Here is a 22733-nt window from a genome sequence, read left to right as displayed (position 1 = left end):
ATCTCTGCACAAAGCCAAGACAGTTAAAATAGAAGAGGAACAGAAAATTAGGTAAAAAATGCCTGCAGCATTTTTCTCTGATAAAGATTTCATTTCTAGGATATATGGAAAATAAAGTCATATTTATAAGAATAAGAGCCATTCCCCATTTGAAAAATAATCAAAGGATACAAATACATGGTTTTCAGAGGAACAAATCTAAGCTATCAAGAATCATGTGGGGGAAAAAAAAAATCTCTAAATCACAATCAGAGAAATAAAAATCAAAATAATTTTTGAGGTAATTGTTGGCACCTATCAGATTGGCTAAACTGACAAAAAAGGCAAATGATTAATGGTGGAGGGCCTGTGGGAAAACAGACACTTCAACACAAGGCTAGTGGAGCTGTTAACTACTTCAACTATTCTTTTTTTTTTTTCCTCTGAGGCTGGGGTTAAGTGATTTGCCCAGGGTCACACAGGTAGGAAGTGTTAAGTGTCTGAGACTAGATTTGAACTCTGGTCCTCCTGAATTCAAGGCTGGTGCTCTATCCACTGCGCCATCTAGCTGCCCCCTACTTCAACTATTCTGAAAAGCAATTTGGAGTTATGCACGATCCCTCCTTCTGCCTCCCTCCTCCTCCCAATTAAACTATACATAATCCTATAACGTAGTAGTATAGCTATTATAATCTCCCAAAGAGATTAAAGAAATGTACAAAAATATTTATAGAAGTGTTTTTTTTTTTTTTTTTTTTTGTGGTGGCAAAGAATAGAAACTGAAAAGATGCCCATCATTTGGAGAAACAAGTTATGGCATATGAATAAGATGGAATCTTATTGTGGTATAATAAATGATAAAAGGAATGGTTTCAGAAAAACCCCTGGAAGATTTATAAGAATAGATCCAAAATAAAAATGAACATAACTTGAATTTATTCTATAACAATATTGTAAAGATAATCAACTTTGAAAGACCATATCCAATCAGCACAATGATTAACCACAATTCCAAAACTCACTCACTTTCCTTCTCCCTCTCCCCATTCTTCTTCTTCATGATCACTATCATCATTTTTTGGCCATTGCTAACTTGGGAATTTGTTTTGTAGAATTATACATAATAACAGGAGCAAATAGTTGGTGCAGTTGATGAGGAATAAACTGAGGTATAAACCGAGATGGGTCAGTTCCTTTTCTCTCTCCTTCCCCAAAATAACCAACTGATCGGGTTTGGCAGCAAAGGAATTTGCTATTCAATGCTGTATGGAAACAAAGTCTTTATTGATAGTAAAGGGATAGACAGGCATTTGGCTTTCAGGAAGACCAGACTGCCTGCAAGGGGACGTCAGTTGACGGGCATTGGCTGGTATACACCAAATGCAAAGATTTCATTTTTTCAACATTCTTTATATACATAACTAGAGTCATCAAAACAATGTTTGCACTGAGATGTTATCCAAGAGGTTCCGGAGATATTTGTTAATAATACAAGAATTCTCTGTTGTTGTAAATAAGACAGGAATTTTTTTATTATTGTAAATAAGACAAAAATTCTCTATTGTTATCTCCTTCAGTCTCTCCCCAGAAAGGAATTTCAGATCATTAGAATAGGAGATGAAACCCAAGCCAGCTGGGGGCTGGGTACAGCCCAAACTGGCTCAGATACAGATCTTGTAAATCAAAAGTACAAGGAATCTTAAAGGGGGCTACGCCTGCATCACAGTGAATAGAGCACTAACCCTGAAGTCAGGAGGACCTAAGTTCAAATCTGGCCTTAGACACATAATACTTCCTAGATGTGTGACCTTGCGCAGGTCACTCAATCCTAATTGTCTCACCAAAAACAAAAGACCAAAAAACACTAACCAACCAACCAAACAAAAAACATACAGCCAAATAAACCACCAACAATACCTCAATAGGTGGGGGAAGGGAAGGAGAAAGGAAAATTCAGGACTGAAAACATAATTAAAAGCAAACTCCCAACAATTGATTTTGGGGACAAAAAAAGTAAACAAGCATAGACCTGACACATTGTTCTAATAGCAAATAGCCCCTGTAAAGACAATAGCCATATTTTAAAAACAAAACAAAAAAACGCTAATAGTTTGAGAACTATAAACATATATACAAGACCAAAGCCTACTCAACACTAATCCCTCCCAGTATTTTCACTCAAAGAGAGGGTGAAGTTGGTGCTAAACAAGCATGTGGGAGTGCTGGACAACACTCATTATCTGAAGCTGACTGAGTTTAGGTGTGGGGAAAAAAATCATTGGACATGAAAAAAATTATCGGAATCACAAATCTATCCTGGCTTTCCTGATACCATTCTGACCATCCCTTCTATCTCCTTACTAGATCCTCCTCCAGATCATGATCTTTACCAACAAGGTGTCTCTCAGGTTTCTGTCCTGCCTACTCTACTCTTCCCTTGGTGATTTTATCAGCTCTAATTAACATCTCTATAGGAGGATGATTCTCAAATCTATCTCCAGTCTCTCTGCAGATTTATGTCCAATCTCTTATCAATAAATGCCTATTGAATATCTTAAACTCAATATAATCCAAAATCATTGCTTTGCTTGAAAACATACCTCTATACAGTCCCATCATTTGATTCCCTGAATAAAGAACTTAAATTAGCTAGCTGCTTCCTTGAGAAAACAATCTAAAATGTTTAAGATAATGTATCTCAATTTAAATGTTGAATTGAGCTTAATTTATGAAATCTTGAGTTTAACTGCTAATCTAAATTTTTTTTTTTATATTTGAATACTTTGAAATACAAGTTAAATGGTCATCCTCAAAACTCCAGTCTAACATCTTTTCTTTGGCTTCCTAAAGTATCTTTTTGAACTCTAAAAAGAAACCAAATCAATAACAAACTGTTTGAAAAGCTTGTAGGAGAGCATGATAATTGCTACAAGTATTGACCAAAGGCAAATTATTCTTCTAGAGATAGTCTGAGCTGCTATTTTTTTAATGCCAAAATGAAAATGACTAAAATAAAAATCAGCAGAAAAAGAAGAAGACTATAACAAAGGCTAACTTTTGAAGAGAACAATGAAATATTGTAAAAGTTATAACACAGCAAATCATATTTATTTATTCTCTCACCACAATATGGTATTTGTCAACTAGCAAGCAATAAAAACTAACAAGAAATATTTTCTGCTGTAAAAAAATACTGCTGAAAAACAGATTAACCCTTACTTCAGAGAAGAAATATAATGGTATTTATCAAGAAATATCATATTAGCTGCAAAACAGGATTAAACAAGAAAAACTTCTAAGTTCTTGTCTTTTGTGAAATTTCATTAAATTATCAAGTAAAATTTCCCCTTGGAAAAAAAAAGTGCTGATAAATTTCTTATTAATGGTTTCCAAATACTTCACAGTTAGGTTATTATTATTACAAATTTTTACAGATATTTTGTGTTTAGAAAGCTAGAAGGCGTATTTACTTTTTGAAGTTCCTCCCAATTTCCTATACTGCAATCGGCTTAAATATGATAGACACTCAATTGTACTTAATTGTTTGCTACCTTATTATTTCTTTTTTAAAATTTTACGTGGATCTACAGTATCAGCATTTAAATGCTTACTTCAATAAATGATAAGCTCTGGGCTTTCATCAGTGTAGGTGATCTTCCTTTAATGGAGAAGAGAATTCTATACACCTTAGTAAGATGGCTTTATAAATGGTTATTGTTATAGACTTTCCCTAAGACTGAAAGCAAAACAGCCCCGTTCTCGTCACAGGACTAAAGGAAATTAAACAAAACAGAAATAATCACAAAATTCAAGAAGAAACTATACTAAGTGAGCTGATGTCTTCATAAAGAGATTATCTAGAAAAGTCTGGTGGCTCAGGGGCACAGCCTGAAGTTCTTGAAGCTACATACATATCTAGGGCAGGGAGACTACAATCTGAGCTATGCTATTCTATGCCTCTGGTCCTGAATCAGGGAGACAGGGATGACAATGATGTCCTGGATCACACTATGATCCAGACCCCAGATAATACCAAATCAATACCAAAGAAGGCCCTTCAGAAGAACACAAAAGTTCATACAAAATTCCAAGTCAAGCTAGAAGAATGAATAAACAGAAGAAAATGTCAATAGAGAAATAGAGAAATATTGTGGACTCAGGGAAAGCCAAGACACAAAGCCAGAAGAGATTAACTCTCCATCATCTACAAAATAACTGAGTATCTACCTAAAGACAAGATTCTCTTGACTTAGTGAGATTAGTCTTACAACAGACTTGACAGCATGTGTTCAAATCATTTCTAGTCTGGTAAACCTATCAGAGTTTACTTTCTGCCAGCTTTTGAGATAAGTTTTTATTAACAATTAAAATATTCAACATGAAAACCTTGGACAGATTTGCTATCTTAAACTATTCACATGTATAGGTTATCATGGATGCAGCATTTTTCCTATATGATTTAACTCCATATGAAACTGATTTCAAGACTAGTTTCCACAGATGAAATATTCCAAACTATTGACTCCTGATACAACAAAGAAGAATGACTGATTGATACTACGAATTGTGGGATTTAAGAAATGAAAAATTCCCAACAAGTACATTATCAAGTTTTCATTATGGAGAACAACCAGAAACTATGCATCTTGAAAATACTATCCAATCTCAAAGTGTCTGATCTGGTAAGTTAACCAAACAACTAGAAGGAGGCTTGAGAAGAACTATAGAAATATGGTGAAGTTGATAGGACTGGGCACAGTATTAGCTCTACCACTAACTAGTTGCAAGCTCCTTTACACCTCTATAGCCTCAATTTTTAAATCTGTAGAATAAAAAGGATAATGACCAGATGATACTTTAAGGTCCCTTATAACTCTAAAATAAAACATTAGGTATATAAAATTTCATCGGAATTGTCTAAAGTCAAGGATAATATATAACCTCAGAAACTGCATTAAAGTAAAAATATTTTAGAGTTTGTATATTAATTATAGCAACTCAAACTTAATTACAAGTATTTTTGTTGAGAAGCAATTAAAGATATTTATCACCATCTGTTACTAAAATTCCATTTCTGTGGGCATATTTTATTAGTTATAATCTGTGTGATTATATATCCAGGAGAATTATCGAAATGATTTTTTTTAAGCAAGCAAAAAAAATCTTTAAAAAAATCTTTCAATATAATTTATGTTCAGAGAATCAGAAAGATGAGAGAAGTCAGATGTTAAGTTCTGTACAAAAGGAGATGAAATATTGGAAAATATGGGGGAAAATTAGATAAGACAAAGAAATGAATTATAACTAGTTGTGGTTAAAATTCAATAAAAATATAATCAAAACATCTCAAGTGTAGGTTCTACTATATAAGTTTTTAATGCTCAGAAATCATCCCCTAAAGTTAAGAGTGCAATACTTATCTTAAACAACTGAAATACAAAGGAACAGAGATAAACAAAAGCAGAACTTAAATGGCTGAAGATAGGCAAGTGCCTTTGTACTGGGGGGATGGATGTATACTGGCAGATATATTGTCTTAGAAATTTGTGGAGAAGAGTGGTACTCAAGAACCATGAGTAGTAATTTGAAAGATGAAAGATTTATCCTATACCTTTACATCATACCCTCAATTTCTGTTTCCCTTCATTTCAATGGTACAAAAATGTTTACATAGACACGTGTATACTGCCAATTCTGGGCAACATCACAGTAGAGCCAGGAATAATTTTCAAAGTAGTATAGTTTATCTGGGAAAAAGATGGTACAAAGAGAAAATGCAGCCACACTTCAGATTCTGAAATCTTGTGATAGATACCTGTACCCAGTTTAGTGTTTTGTTGTCATCTATGTCATAATTTTCAGGGCAGCCAGATGGCACGGTAGACAAGTGTGAGGTTTAGAGTCAGGAAAGCTTCAATTTAAATCCTGTCTCACACACTTCCTATATGGGACCCCGAAGAGTCACTTTACTCCCTTTGCCTTGATTTCCTCATCCATAAAATGAGCTAGAGAAGGAAATGGCAAACTACTGCAGTATCTCTTCCAAGTAAAGCCCAAATGAGGTCACAAAGAGTTAGAAATGACTGAAAATGAGGGGCAGCTAGGTGACCCAGTGGATAGAGCACCAGTCCTGAAGTCAGGAGGACCCAAGTTCAAATTTGACCTCAGACACTTAACCCTTCCTCGCTGTGTGACTTGGGTAAGTCACTTAACTCCAAATGATTTATCCAAAGGGGGGGGAAAAAAAAAAGACTGAATAACAACAAAATGTCATGTTTTAGAAACCTTCCTCTTGGGGCTTCAAAGAGCTAGTTAATGATAGCTCTGCATTTTAAAATTAACATAGGATTATTGCTACTACAGATGTCAATACAAGTTGTATCCACTAATTTTAAAATAGTCTTGAGAATATTTCCTTTCTTTGGGAATGATGAGAATTGTTATTTTTACCTCTCGCTTCAGAAGAAGCACTATTTTTTTGTACTTAACACTATATCTAAGTTTAGCAACCATAATTCATTCTAAATTTCAGTTTAAATGCAAAGTAGTCCTCTGATTGATTTTAATTCTGAGTACTAGCTTCTTTAGTCATTCTGGAATGTTAAAGTGCCACAGTTTTATTGTAATGATTTACTGATATGAGAATAATTATGCTCTGAAATGAAAGTCTGGTCATTTTCTATTATCTTTTGTCATTTAAAAAAATTGGTAGGTCACAAAAATGCTTCTAAGCTCAAAAGGTCCCTTGATATTCTAGAAATAGTTAAAAAAGAAAAGTTGGATTGCTTCAAATTCAAAACAGCAAAAAGTTCTAAAACCTCAATAGTCAGCAAGACAAGAAGATAGAACATAATTTTATTTGGTTATTAATAGTGGACCAAAGAATGATAGATTTAGAACTGTTGTCCCCCCAATTAGAATACAAGCTTTTTGGGGCAGGAATTATCTTTGTCTATATATTCCTAGGCAATATTGCTGTACAAAGAAAGGGTTTAATAAATGCTTTTTCATTCAATCATTTTTCCTATCCAGGGAACCTTTTCTTCAACCTCTACTAGTTTCAACTATCATCAACCCACAAAGTTCAACTATCTTTGAAGGAGACTTTCAAACCTACAAATCTGACCTTCTTTCTCATGAGTTCTAATCCTACATGTCCAAGTGCAATCTGATTGTCCCATAAGTACATCAATTCCAGTGACGTCTAAAACAAAACTATCTTGCCTACAAATACACATAATCGTTTCCCTAACTTCCTAAGTTTTGCTGAAGGAACCACTATGATTCAAATCATCTTTCTGCTTTGACATTAGGGCTACTACTACTCCAAAAGGCCACTTGAGAATCAAGAGACCAATTGAAGGAGGAGTTAAGGTTGTTCACACATATGAGATGGGACACATGCTTCCCTTCCCCGGTTCCCATTTGCCTCTTGGCAGCCTGCCCAATTAGAACATAACCTCCTTCAGGGAAGGGAGTCTCTAAATTTGTACTTTTCTTTTTTTCTTTTTTGCTGAGGCAACTGGGGTTATGTGACTTGCCCAGGGTCACACAAGCTAGGAAGTGTTAAGTGTCTGAGGCCAGATTTGATCTTGGGTCCTCCTGAACCTATCCACTGCTCTATTCACTGCACCACCTAGTTATTCCAATTTGTAAATTGCTAACTGTATTCTCCATGCTTAGATCAGTATGTAACTGAATGTGCTCAATAAATGCTTTTCATGCATTCATTCATTCATTCACTCCCCATAGTTAATCAGCTGACAAATCTTACTGGTTATATCTCTGTAACACCTCTCACAACTGTCAAATTTTATTTTTAATACTACAATTACTCTATTTTAGGCCCCTATCAATTTTTGCTATTAGTCTCCCTGTATTTTGCCTCTCAATACAGCTACTAAAATGACATTCCTACAGCAAAGTTTGACCATTTCATTCTCTTGCTCAAGATGCTTCAGTGGCTTCCTATTGTTTCTAGAATAAACCAGAACCTTCTTTAGTACTTAAAGCTCTTCACAATCTTGTTCCAATCTCTCAAATAATCATATGTTGCTTTTACTCATAAACTCTAGAAACATTGCAAAGGAACTATCTTATTTGCTTTTCCATATTCATGATATACTATTTCCCATTCTTAAACCTTTGCAGAAGCTGTCCTGCACATATTAGAGTAACTGCCCTCATTATCTAACTCTTGGAATTCCTTTGGGGTTAAGCACAAGGATCATCTCATGCTAATCCCTCCCTCTAGTTGTTACTGGCCTATCCACAAAATTCCTTTATTATTTATGTAGTTCACATTTTGCATTTACTTATGCATGTTACCCTGTTCCCACTCTCCATTAGAACAGAAGCTCTTCCAGGGCACAGATTGTTTCATTTTGCCCCTTTATTTCTATTGCATAGCATAAGATCTGACAGATAGGAGGGCCTAAAAAAATCTTGAAGATTTGGAACAATGTCCAAAAAGTCAGACTGTATACTCTTTGATTCAGCTATACCATACTAGGTCTGTATTTCAAAGGAGGTTTAAAAAAAGAGGAGGAAAGGACACATATATACAATATTCATAGCAGTTTTTTTTGTGATAGCAAAGAAATGGGAACTAAGGAAATATGCCTTTGGCTGAGGAATGGCTAGACAAATTAAAATATAACATGAATGTAATATTATAGTGCATTACAAAAGGATGGAGGTTATTATTTCAGAAAAACCTATAAGACTTATATGAACTGATGCTCAGTGAAGTGAATGGAACCAGAAGAAAAAATTATACAATAACAAAACCATTATAAGAGAAACTCTAAGAACTCTGATCAATTAAATGAGCACTAATGATAAAGCCTGCCCCTTGAAATCAGAAGGTGATATTTAGGGTATAGGCTAAGACATGTATTTTGATTTTGTTTTTTTTCTTTTTAGTGGGGAAAGGGGAGCAGGAGAGGGTAGATTCAAGATTTGTTTAAAATACAAAACAAAAATATGTGTTCGATTTAAGATGAACTGTTTTTGTTATAGGTAACGAAATGAGGTATTAGCTAATATTCTTCATCATTATTTCATCGACATGGTTGACAGTATATTGTTATATTACATGTAAATATATACACTAAGTACACACTTAATATATCTAGATAAAAAGTATTTACAGTAGTCCCTTAGTTGCAGCTTGAATCTGCCTAATTTTAAGGACAGAAAACAGAGCTGAGTCTAAGACTTTCAAACTAGCTGGAAGCATGAAGAGGTCAGAAGGCCACCATGAGATGCTAGTGGAGAAAACTAATAGTGGTGGGATACTGACAATAACATCAATGGCATCATGTAGACACAATACTCCCTTCACAGCTTACCTCCACACCAAAGGGATGATCATCTACCTTCCCAGATTCTGCTTCTGACATGGGGTTTTTTAAAGTCTGTAAAAAGAGAGCCGCTTTTCTTTTCCGCTCGGCCTGAAGTTGTTTTTCCTTTGACTCCTTGGAAGCCTGGGCCAGCTTTTCTCGGGCAGCAGCTGCAAGCCGATCCTCTAGCTTTTGCTTTGCTTTGGAAACAAAAATATGGGCAATTTACAGCAAGTCATCTTAGAAATGTAATGATTTTTTCTTTTGTCTTTTCAAAATTTTATTTCCCCCAGCTAAATGTAAAAAACAAAATTTCTTGGGGGGGGGGGTTTTATACATATACATTCTTTTTTTTAAAAACATATTTTCTTATGAATTAGGTTGGGAGAGAAAAATCACAACAAAAGGGAAAAATCATGAAAGAAAAAAAAATTGAACATAGTATATGTTGATTTACATTCATTCTCCATAATTCTCTCTCTGGAGGCAGATGGCGTTTTCCATTCCAAGCTTATTGGGATTGCCTTGGATCACTGAACCACTGAGAAGAACCAAGTCTTTCATACTGACCATTGCATAAACTTGTTGTTGATGTATATAATATTTTCCTGGTTCTGCTTGTTTTGCTCAGCCATCAGTTCATGGAAATTTTTTACAGGCCTTTCTAAAATCAGCCTGTTCATTATTTTTCATATAACAATAACACTATAATACTTTCATATACTATAACTTATTCAGCTATCCCCCAAATGATGGGAATCTACTCATTTTCCAATTCTTTGCTACCACAAAAAGAGCTACTACAAACATTTTTGCACATGTAGGTCCTTTCCCTTTTTTTTTTTAATGATCTCTTTGGGATATAGACCCAGTAGACACACTGCTAGATCAAATGGTACGCACAATTTTATAGCTCTTTAGGCATAATTCCAAATTGCTCTCCAGAGTGGTTGGATCCTTTCACAACTCCATTAGCAATACATTAGTGTCCCAGTTTTCCCATACTCCTTCCAACACTTATCATTATTTTTTCCTGTCATATCTTTTCTCATATTTGGCTTTTAAGAAAAAAAGGAAACGGATGCCTATAAAATAATGTACATTTAACAAGTGAACTTCAGTACAAAATTTGGTTCTCTCTACAACAAAAACTGAAAGCTAGCAAATTCTATCTACTTCACCTAAATGGAAAGACATATTTCTTTTTTAAAAATATTTTCAAAAATTCATTTGTTTATGACATGCTTTCAAGATTCTGAATTCCACATTCCCTCCTTCCTTCCCTCACCTATTGAGAAGTGAAGCAACACAATATATCAATTACACATATGAAATAATACAGAACATTTTCCCTTATTAGGTATAGCTTAAAAAAGCAAGAAAAATAAAGCAAGAGAGAAAATTATACTTCAATTTGCACTCAGAATTCATATGTTTTCTCTGGAGATGAATAGCAAATTTTCATCATAAAGTCTTCTGGTACTGGCTCATTGTATTGATCAAAATAGTCAAGTTTTTCAAAAATGATCATTATAACATTGCTATTAATGGCATAATGATCTCCCAGTTCTTTTCACTTAACTTAGCATCAGTTCATGTTTTGTCATGTTTTTTTTTTTTTTTTTTGCAACTACTCTTTCCTGTCATTTCCCATTGTACAATAGTACTCTTGTCAAAATCACAACTTGTCCAACAATTTTCTGATTGATGAGCACCCTCTTATTTTCCTATTCTTTGCCACCACAAAAAACTGCTATACACATTTTTGTACCTATAGATCCTTTTCCTTTGATCCTTATGGGATATAAAAATAGTAGTGTCATTGTTGGCTCAAAGGTTTATTCACAGTTCCAAATTCTTTTCTGGAATAGTTGCTCCACCAACAATTTATTAGTTTATTTATTTTTCCCTGATCCTTAACAGCATTTGTCATTTCTGATAGGTGTAAGGTGATACCTCAGAATTGTTTTAATTTACTTTGCTCTAAGCAACTGTGATTTATAGCATTTTTATATGAGTAAGATAGCTTTAATTTCTTCTTCCATAAACTGCCTAAAAATCAGCTTGTTCATCATTTTTTACAAAACAATAATATTCTACTACTTCCATATACCATAATTTGCTCAGCCATTCCCTAGTTAATGGACATCTACTCATTTTCCAATTCTTTGCCACCTTAAATAGACTTGCTGTACCAATATTTTTGCACATGTGGGTTCTTTTCCCTCCTTTATGATTTCCTTGGGATACAGACCTAGTAGTAACATTGCTGGGTCAAAAGGTATGCATAGGTTGGGCATAGTTCAGAATGCTCTTCAGAATGGTTGGATCATTTCACAACTCTGCCAACAGTGTATTAATGTCCCAGTTTTTCCCACATCCCCTCCAATATTTATCATTATTCCTGTCTTCTTAGTCAATCTGAGAGGTGTGAAGTGGTACCTCAGAGTTATTTTAACTTGCATTTGTCTAATCAATAATGACTTACAGCATTTTTTCATATGACTATTTTCATTTGAAAATAGTCTGTTCATAAACTTTGACCATTTCACAATTGGGGAATGACTTATAGTCTTATAAATTTGATATAGTTTTTATATATTTTAGAAATGAGGCCTTTAAGAAATACTGGCTATAAATCCACCTCCACCCCCCCCCCCCCCCAGCTCTGTGCTTCCCTTTTAATCTTGTTTGTATTAGTTGTTTGTGCAAAACCTTTTTAATTTAATGCAACAAAAGTTGTCCATTTTGTATTTCATTATGTTCTCTAATTCCTCTCTTCTCCAATGATCTGTTAGGTAAATATCTTTTGCTCTTCTAATTTGCTTATGGTATCAGCTTTTATATCCAAATCAAGTTAAAACAAAACAAACAAAAAACCCAACATTTTTCTTTGTGGCTTTGCTTATAGCTGTTTTTACACTGTTGCTGTCTTCTGAGTTCTAGCCTTTTATGCTTAAATCTTTTGTTTTCCTCATTTTCTCAGTCTAGTTCTTGAACTTTATGTTAAAACTGGGCTTTACTCTTTGGGGAATCTCCAAGTTTTTGATATTTTTAATGTGGTTTGATGAGGGAGAGTTATATATGGTCCTTGTGGTCCTAATTTGTACTCTGGTTTATCTAGGAAGGGCCACTGACTCCTTTCAACCGCAAGTACTAGTACTCTCTTTGCCTTGGAATTGTGACCAGGGCCCATGTAGTCTCCTATTTGCCTGAGGACTGAAATCCAGAAATATGTATGGCCAAGAGTTGCTAATCATTGTCAGCAGGCATTTTCTGGGCTGTGACCTCTCAAAGCTGCTGCTGTGTGCATGGGTTCCAGACAGGTTTCTACCCTGGCATCACAAACTTCTCCAGCCAATCCAGGTTTTCTTAGTTTGAAAAATTATCTCACCTTGACCAACTTTGTCATGCAAATATTTGATTTGAGACAGTTTAAAAAAGTTATTTGGAAGTAAATGTCGAGAGAGTTCAACTGGGTTGTTTCTAATCTGCCACCTTGGCTCCTCAAATATTCCACATATTATTTCTAATGACATCTACCATTTATGTAGCTTTTTATAAATATTACTCTCATTTGATACTCATAACAAATCATTTTCATTTTACAGATGAGGAAACAAAGGCATGAAAAGAGTTAAATAACTTGTCCAGGGTCACATAGCTATTTGTCTGAAGTAGAATTTGTATTTGGGTTTTCTTGACTATAGGTTCTGAGATAAATCCACTCTACAATCTAGCTCTTTTTATTTTCTATTATATAAAAATAATCATTAAGAGAAATAAAAATTAAATCATTTTTGACTGTTTCTAAATTTGTTTTTGACATTTTCCACCTTAAATTTAGAAATAATGAAAGCAATTTAGGATAATTCCACATAATACATTGCTACAAAATGAGAAATCAAGTTCAAAATGACTATCATTATACAATGTAGCTCATAACTAGCCAATAATTATTCTATGAGAAGTACTTTGTTCCAAATGATTCATTACCTTGTTTATCTTATACGAACACCTGTAAAAGTACATGACCTCAAAATCTTGGGATAAAATCATGAAGAGAGTTTAAGATAAAATCCTGATTGCTAAGATTAAATATGGTAGAAATCACTTTTTTACAAATGTCATTTGTTCTACTCATCTAAACATACCAAAAAAAAAAAAAAACCCCAAAAACAAAACCAAAAAAAAAAACCAAAACCAAAACCTGTAAAAATTAAAAGTGTTATTTTTCACTTAACAATTAAACATGAATTAACTAATTTTAGACTTCCAGCATAACCTGATTTGCTAAACTCCTAAACCTTGCTAAACTATTTTTTAAACTTCTTTAAATTAACTGTGAATACTAATTCCAAAAATTGGATGATATTCTCAAAAGTTATTCCCTATTAGTGCCATGTTAGGGAGCACATTTTCCATACTGTGAAGCTATTAATATGTTTAGGAATGTGATAAAAACTTTCAGTTATTTTAGGGTAAGACAACTCTTAAAAGATAGATTCTATTTTGATAAAGAAATATGATTTGGGAAAGCTTTCTCTCTAGAATGGCAATTAAAACAAAGAAATGCTTTGTCCATTAGAGTTCTTTGGAAGACATTAATTTGCTGTATTTAGGGATGCTAATCTTACTAATTTCAAAACAAAATACTAATGGGAACAAAGACTATATATTTAATTGAGGAGTTGCAGGCAAAAATGATATAGAATTTTGAAAATGAAAATGTATTTATAAAAAGCATGCAACTTCTACTTGAAAAATAAAAACCCATAAGAACCAAGGAATATTTCTGATTTTGTTTTCTAAAACAATAGCAAATAAAGGCAAATAGCTACTTTCAGTTTACCTCACATTATGTAGCTCTTATTTTTCAAAGGAATAAAATATTCATTTACTTACCTTGCTTGGCTTCTAGCTCCTCCTGGGTAAGCTGAGGTTTCTTCTCCTCAACAATTACGCAGGGTGTGACAAGCGCTGGGTTAGGGTTTGCAGAACTAGTAGAGCTCTCTTGGCCTTCCTTGCCCTCTTCATCATCATCATCACTGTCATCATCTAGTTTAACACGGTTTTTTTCCAGGGGAAGCAGATCATTTTCTTTGGCCTTGATTGCAAAGCTTATTGGAGCAAATGAAGCTAAGAAGAAAAGATGAAAATTTAAAATGTTTTGTTAAGATTTTAGCAAAAAGAGTTAAAAATTTTCATTGGATTATCTACTTCAAAAAAAAAAAAGTCTGTAGAAAGGGACATCAACCAGCCTTATTTATTTATTTATTTTTAATCAAATACTACCTCATAAGCTTTTTAAGTAAAGATATGCCTAAACAAAGCTTTTTGTAACAAAACAAAGAAATTTTATATTATATGCTTAAACATACATGTTTTAAGAGGTAACTTGGTCTTAACACCTTCCCAAAACTAAACACTAAACCAGGGGATTATATAACCAACTATAGTAGTAAAGATAAAATTTAAATATATTTGAAACACAATCAACTTCTGAACATATGGTTATTTAAAATATTTTTCTTCCTTCAAAACCACTCCTGTTATTAAATTTTAATCCCATATATAGAAATGATATACTCCTACTTTGAATCTCTTCAAACACTGCTTGGTCCTCTTAAAACAACCCTATTCATGGACTGGCTCTTAAAACTATTTCTCGGTTCACTTCCCTTCTCCTCCCCCCTATGAGATTATAAATATGCTTAGGGCAAGGACTTATATACTTTTTTCATTTTTTGTATCTTCAGTACCTAGCATAGTGCACTGGCATCTAATATCAATTACTACGTATTTATTAAAGTGAACCAAGTGATTTGCAGGATATGTATTGTGGAACATTTTAATATTATAGCACATTGAAGTCTAGTATCAGTCCATTAAAGTGACAATGCTGAGTTGTAGCATATACTTTGAAATAACAAAGAAGCATTTTGAAGGCAAAGAATCATTACCTTACATATAGAGAGACAAAAAAAGAAAACATTAATTAACTAGATTTATACAGACTACAATATTAATAAATTTATGCAAATCATTCAGTTCACAGCATTTTAGACTAGTAATGCTATTTACATTAAAACTATATTCTTGGAGATCATTATACGCTTCAACAACAATACTATATGCTGATCAATTCTGATGGACATGGTTCTCTTCAACAATGAGAGGATCCAAATCAGTTCCAATTGATCAGTGATGAACAGAACCAGCTATACCCAGCATAAGAACACTGGGAAATGAGTGTGGACCACAACATAGCATTTGCATTTTTTCTGTTGTTGTTTGTTTGCCTTTTTGTTTTTCTTCCCAGGTTATTTTTACCTTCTTTCTAAATCTGATTTTTCTTGTGCAACAAGATAACTGGATAAATATGTACACATAGACTGTATTTAACATATACTTTAACTTTAATACATTTAACATGTATGAGACTGCCTGCCATCTAGGGGTGGGAGTGGGGAAAGGAAAATTTGGAACGGAAGTGTTTGTAAGGGTCAATGTTGAAAAATTACCCATGCATATGTTCTGCCAATAAAAAGCTGTAATAATAACAATAATAAAAAACACCAACTATATTCTCACTATGCCAAAAGGGCTCTAAAATTGTGCATACTCTTTGATTTATCACTGCCACTACTGGGTCAGTATCCCAAAGAAATCACAAAAGAGGAGCCACATTGCAAAAATGCTTGGAGTAGCTCTTTTTATATAATGGTGAGTGTTCACTGAGTGGATCCCCATCAATTGGGGAATGATTGAATTAGGTGTGGTATATGAATATAATGGAATACTATTGTTTTATAAGAAATCACGAACAGGCAGATTTAAGGAAAGCCTGGAAAGATGTGAACTGATGCTGAGTGAAGTGAGTAGAACAAGGAAAACATTGTACATAGCAACAGCAAGACTGTGAGATGATCAATACTGATAGACTTAGCTCTTCTCACCAATTCAGTGATCCAAGGCAATTCCAAAAAACCTTGGATGAAAAATGTCATCCACATCAGAGACTTAATGTGGATCAAAGCATACTGGTTTCACCATTTTTCTTGTGGTTTTTTTTTTGGTTACGATTTTTCTTTCCCAACATGACTCGTATGGAAACTATGTTAAAAATGAATGTACACATATAGATTGCTTGGTAGCATGGAGAGGGGAGAGGGAAGGGAAGGGAAAAAGAAAAAAAAAAAAAATCGGAATTCAGAATTTTACAAAAACAAATGTTAAAAACCATCTTTAAATATAATTGGAAAAATAATAACTATTAATATTAAATTTAAAAAGTGGGTTTAACTCCCTTCCCCAATTACATCCTCTAGGATCAATAATTTATTTACTTATTTTATGGTACTTGATTTATTCAATATTTTCCCCCAGTTACATCTAAAACAGAATTTAAAAATATTTATTTAAAAAAATTTTGAGTTCTAGGTTCTCTCCCTTATCCCTACCTACAATTAAGAAACCACATGTGAAGTTATGCAAAACATTTCCATAAAAGTCATATTGTAAAAGAAAACATAGATCTCTCATCCTAATGAATATAAAAACTCTCAAGAAAAATAAAATTTAAAAAAAAAAAAAAAAAGAGAGAGAAAGAAACAGAGAAAGAATGCTTCACTCTGTATTCAAACCCAATCAATTTGTTCTCTGGGTATGGATAGGATTTTTCATCATAAATTCTTTAGAGTAACCATGGATGATTGTACTACTGAGAACAACAAAGTCATTATACCTGGTTGTCCCAGAACATTGCTATCATTTTGTGGAAAGTACATTTTATTTTGCTTGAGTTTATGGAGGACATTCCAGGATTTTTTTTTTCCTGAGATCATCCTGCTCATCATTTCCCACAGAACAATACTATTTCACCACAAACACATACCACACTTTATTGAGCCTTGTAGTGCTACATTTTCTTCAACAATATGGGTCAGAATGCCCATAACACAAGCCAAAAAATTTCTTTCAATGTTAATAAACTCATATCAAATGTAAATATTCAGTATTGAAAGGAAGAAAACAATGTCTTGTTACTCTAGACTGGGGACTTGCATGTATTATTGCATGTATTTTGCTTTGGCTCTTTCTGTTCTCTAATTTTCTTATAAACTTTTCTTTTTGGATTTCATGTATGAAAAATATTTCAAGAGCTAATTCTCTCTCTTTTTTTTTTTTGGACCAATTAGGGTTAAGTAACTTGTTCAGGGTCACAGAGCTGGTTATGTATCTAAGGCCAAATTTGAACTCAGGTCCTTCTGACTCCAAGTTTTATCCCCTATACCATTTAGTTGCTTCGCAAGAGCTAATTCTTTCACACCAAAACTGTTTAAAGGATGTGAACAATTTTTAAAAGGCAAATTATAAATGACTGTATGAAAATATGCTCAGAATCATTCTATTACCACCAGTACTACTATCATCAATAAAAATGATAATCACAATAATTTATATAGAATTTACTATGTGCCAGGCACTAGGCTAAGCACTTTACACATATGATCTCATTTGATCTTTATAGTGACCTGTGAAGTAGTTGCTGTTATTATACCCATTTTATAGACGAGGAAACTGAAGCACAAAGGTATAGTGACTTGTTCCAATTTACAGGGTATCTCAGGTTTTCTTGGCCCTAGGCCCAGCACTCTAATGTAATACCAAATAAACTGTCAAAAATGACTAAAAATGTAAACAGCCAATGATTAGAATGCTAATATAGCACTGATGGAGCTCTGAACTAGTTCATCTATTTGGTATATAAATTTAGGATTTTGGAAAAGAAATGATTCATATTTACTGGCCCCATAACTGTACTATTGTGTGTATATCCTCAGAAAGTTAAAGAGACACATAGGATGTCCATACACACCAAAATACTGAATATTTTGTTCCTCCTGAGTCTGGCTTTCGTCCACATCCTCAGATATCTTGCTGAGAGTAGGATCACCACATTTTGATTCTAACACCTTACTCCTTGATGTGCTATATAAAACCTACATAGTACTTAAGAAAATGAATTTAGGAAAAGCAGTTGAACCAGAACAATTAGAAATAAGTGCTGGAGGGGAAAATTTTTTGAAAGCATGAAAGATCAACTTTCATGTTAGTTGGAGAAACTTAATGACTGGGGAAAAAAATAAGATGGCATTAGAACAAGAAAAAGTACAAATGAAAGGACATCAATAATCACTGGCCAATACAGCTATTTTCTCATTTTTATAGAATCTTTCTTGGAATGACCTACAAACATTTTACAAGGCTATAATTAATGAAAATAATGAGATTAAGTAGGTGTTTTTGCAAATAGTTTTTCATAGTACATTTTCAGTCCCACAATTAAAATTAAGGCATAGGGTAAAATCCACTGTAATTCCACACAGTTTCCACTTCTACAATGGGTTTGCCATACATGTTAAGATTATTTTAAAAAACAAAAAAAAATCCTTGAAGAAAGATCTGTGGCTGCATCCCTCAAGAAAGAGATGTAGGATTGTCTCTGTCATGAAGGATATCTTTTACTGAATCCACATGGAAGGATTTGTTATAGATAGTCAATCTGGATATGTACCACAGAAAAACACTTCAGATGGACAATGAAATGGGTCCAGAACTAAAGTGGAAAAGAAAGGACTTGGCTATATGAAGGAAGTTTTGCAACGTTCCAAGTTGTACCCTGTAAAAAGAAGCCTCTTTTGAATATTATTCTAATGATCTATGGCCTGTAATCATGGAATATCTAATCTTTAATTAAAATTATAAGGGAGCTGGAGGGCACTGGAGAAAGAGATATTGTAGATAAAGTAGTTATGATATATTACCAGCGATGATCTGCATATAAGATGTGACATAATATATCACCCATCAACAATGGGTGAGAAAAAGATATCAATTGAAGATGGTAAATGAGGTAATAGTGACAAACCTACATGCCAGACTACTATCCATGGAATGTTAAGTACTTGAGAAAGGCCTCTATTATATTGAATTACTTCTGATGGGAAGACAGGATGAAAAGATAATGAAAAGATAAGGCTAGATAGTTCTATGGGAGAAAGTACCCACATCAGTGAAATCACATTCATCCGATTCATTATTTATTTATTTACTCTCTCTTTTCCTCTCCCTCCCTTCCCCCCCATATAAATGATGGTAACTTTATGAATTTTGGAGAACATATATGATCAAAGTCTGTTGGTCCACACGGGTATCCCTTTTTAAAATAATGTAAATCTTGTGACAGGTATTTTTAAAATTTTGTCTTTGCCTAACTGTTTTTAATAGTAGCTTATTTTTTTTCTAAATACATGCAAAATTAGTTTTAAACATTCACTTTTGAAAAACTCTGTATTCCAAATTTTTCTCCCTCCATTCCTACCCCCTCCCCAATGCAGCAAGCAAGCCAATATAAGTTAAACATGCTCAATTATTCTAAACATTTCCATATTTGTCATGCTGTGGAAAAGAATTCAGATCAAAAAGAAAAAAAGAAACACAAGAAAAAACAAACAAACAAACAAACAAACATTATTGAAAAGAGTCCAGTCCATCAAAGTTATTCATCACATAATCTTGTTGTTGCTGTGTACAATGTTGTCTTGGTTCTGCTCACTTCACTTAGCATCACTTTATAGAAGACTTTTCCAGCTTTGCCTAATTTTGTTAATGCCTAACATAAATGCCTCTCATAAGTGCTTGCTAAACTGATTATTGAATGGTATGTCTTGTGAGAAGAAATCTCAGACTTCAAATTTAGTAGAAGTAGGCTATGAAATGAAGGGAGCAAAAGAAAGATTGCTAGACATCTTGGTGTCCCCCAATAATCCACCATGTTACCTCTAGTAATTGATAAAAACATTATTTGTAGCTCTCAAATTCTAGTTCTGTACCCAAGATATTGTATTTTCCCAATATGTTCTTAAGTATAAAATAAGAGAATGAAAAATGCTTAAGTAAAACATGTTGATGATCAGTCATCAGTCATTTCAGTAGTGTCCAACTATTGTAACCTCATTTAAAGTTTTTTTGGTCTTTGGTCTTTGGCAAAGACACTGGAGTAGTTTTCTATTTCATTCTCAACTCTCCAGGTTGAGGAAAACAAGGCAAACAGGATGAAATGATGTCCCCAGAGTCACACAGCTAGGAAATATCTGGGGCTGTATTTGAACTCAGAAAGATAAGTCTTCCTGACTGTAGGCCTGGTGTGCTATTTATTCACTGAACTTACCCTATCTGCTCAACTAAAATCTAGGTGTTTTTTTTTTTTTTTTAAAGTTTTAAAGTTAGTAACTTGGTTGAAAAGATGTTAGTTGTCATCATCTGTCCTTGATTCAATTCAACAAAACTTGATTAGGGTACTGTGAATACAAAAACAGGAGTGGAATAATCCCTGACTGTAGGCAGTGACTGCTTTTCTAGATATCTATTCTCTCCCTTTTATAAAATTTTGTCAAGAATTAAAGTTAAGCTCAAACAGCCTCTAGTATGTAAACTCCATTTTTTTCTTTTCCCTTTTGAAAACCTGGATATTTAACCTTCTCCAGTCCTATAAGAGCTCTTCTGTTTTCTTTGAAATACTAATAACAATATGGCTTTCTGACAAGTATTTCAGTGCTAAAGTTACTCTAAGCCTTAAGACAAACTCATCAAGGACAAGGGCATATTTTCCCGATTAGCCATTTTTGTTCTATCCTTTTCACATGAAAGAATGTTCTTATTCAATGCAGGAAACAGAAACAGAGTCTAAAAGTCTAGTGTTATCTGTTTTTTATTCTCAAAGTCATAGCTAATAATAGTAATAGCATTTATACAACACTTTAAGGATTGCAAAGTACTTTAAAATTTTATCCCATCTGAGCCAATTTGTTTTCTATATTAAAGCCCAATCCTCTCTGGATAGTAATACTACCCCCATTTTAAGCTTCCTCTTTTCTAATATACCTACTCCTATTCCTCTTGGGTTTTTTTTTTTTTTTGGGGGGGGGAAACAAAAAATTAAGCTGCTAAGCAAAAAACCAACACACACAGCAAGTAAATCTGACAAGATATGCAACATATGTGAATTCTACCACTTTATGATAATAAAGTAAATGAAAACAACAACATAAAGTCAGAAAAATCTGGTTAATTGCAATGACCAATTTTGGTTCTAGAAGACTCATGATTAATTATAATTCTCTTTTCTTGGTAGAATATCAAGAAACCATTAGGTACTTTTTGTTTGGCAGAGAGCTCTAGCAGATGTCCATCCCTGACCATTATGCCTCTCCCTCCACTGTTAATCTGCCAATCATTAAACATTTATCCTACTATGTGCCAGGAGCTGAGGGTACATAAAAAGCAGCTCACTATACAATAGGGGTACAAGTTAACAAATCTACACAAATGAGCTATGTGTGAGATAAATAAATGATTAAAGGGAAGGTACTAGAATGAAGAGAGATATGGAAAGGCTTCCTGGAGAAGGTGGGATTTTAGGGGACTTCAAGAAATCCAGGGGACAAAATTGAGGAAGGAGAGCAAGCACAATAGAACTGAGAGATAAAGAACAGCCTGAAGGCTGGTATTGCTGCACAGGTGGTGTCCCAGGGTGTAAGACTTGTGGGAGAGGGAAAGAGAGGCAGAAGGAAGGTGCATAGCCCTGTGATTCTAGAAAGGACAGGGAACTACGCCTGAGTTTTAGGAAAACCACTGTAGCTGCTGAATTAAGGGTGGATTAGAGTGGGCAAGAGGCCCACCAACAGGCTGCTTCAACAGTCCCTACTTGAGGTGATGAGGATCTGCACCAGGGAGGATCAGAAAAGACAGGAGACACGTTGAAGAGATGCTGCCAAAGTGAAGCAGACAGGAACTCAGGATTACCCCAACCTGGTGAATGGGGGAGGCTATGATGACACCACCAAGTTTGGGCATGGTTTGGGGAAAGACAGCGAGAACGGTTTTGGACACACTGAATTCAAGATGCTTATTGGACATTCAATTTACAAAGTCTGGAGGGCTCAATTCTGGTAGAATGATAAAGTTGGAAGCTCAAGCGTCAGGGTAGATGAAAGTGACAATAAAGGAAATGTAAGCTCTTATTATAGACTGCCTTTTGGAAGGACAATTAACAGGGATGAAAAAATTTTGTGGATGGGGAAGGTATGGGCATGTTTGTAGGCAAAAGAGATTGGAGATAAAAGAGCGGGAATGAAAAAATAGGCATTTGTTGGAGGAGATGGAACAGAATAAGATCACTTGTACATGCAGAGGAATTAACCTAAGGAATAAGCCCCTTCCCCTTCATGAGAGCTGGAGGTAAAGGAGCAGAGAAGGGCCGAAGGCATCTGAGCAATAACAAAGGAGAAATGGGACACCCTGGTGAGACACGGTCCTGGGGAGAGGAGAAATCAGGAAAGGTTT

General features: G+C 34.2%; 1 protein-coding gene across 5 annotated transcripts in view; it reads right to left on the bottom strand.

Moving 5' to 3' along the window:
* SFSWAP (splicing factor SWAP) overlaps positions 1 to 22733 on the bottom strand; it is a 110631-nt gene that overhangs the window by 28635 nt on the left and 59263 nt on the right. For all 5 annotated transcript variants that reach the window (XM_074299739.1, XM_074299759.1, XM_074299749.1 and 2 more), the window contains 2 exons: positions 14229 to 14462; positions 9333 to 9523 (listed from right to left, as the gene is read on the bottom strand). In XM_074299739.1, the coding sequence (XP_074155840.1) occupies positions 9333 to 9523; positions 14229 to 14462 (425 nt within the window). The remainder of the gene's footprint in view (positions 1 to 9332; positions 9524 to 14228; positions 14463 to 22733) is intronic.

Source organism: Sminthopsis crassicaudata, chromosome 1 (assembly GCF_048593235.1).
Source record: "Sminthopsis crassicaudata isolate SCR6 chromosome 1, ASM4859323v1, whole genome shotgun sequence".
In the NCBI taxonomy this organism is placed as follows: domain Eukaryota; kingdom Metazoa; phylum Chordata; class Mammalia; order Dasyuromorphia; family Dasyuridae; genus Sminthopsis; species Sminthopsis crassicaudata.
Note: the sequence above shows the minus strand (reverse complement) of the source record. Positions and strands in the feature narration are given on the sequence as shown.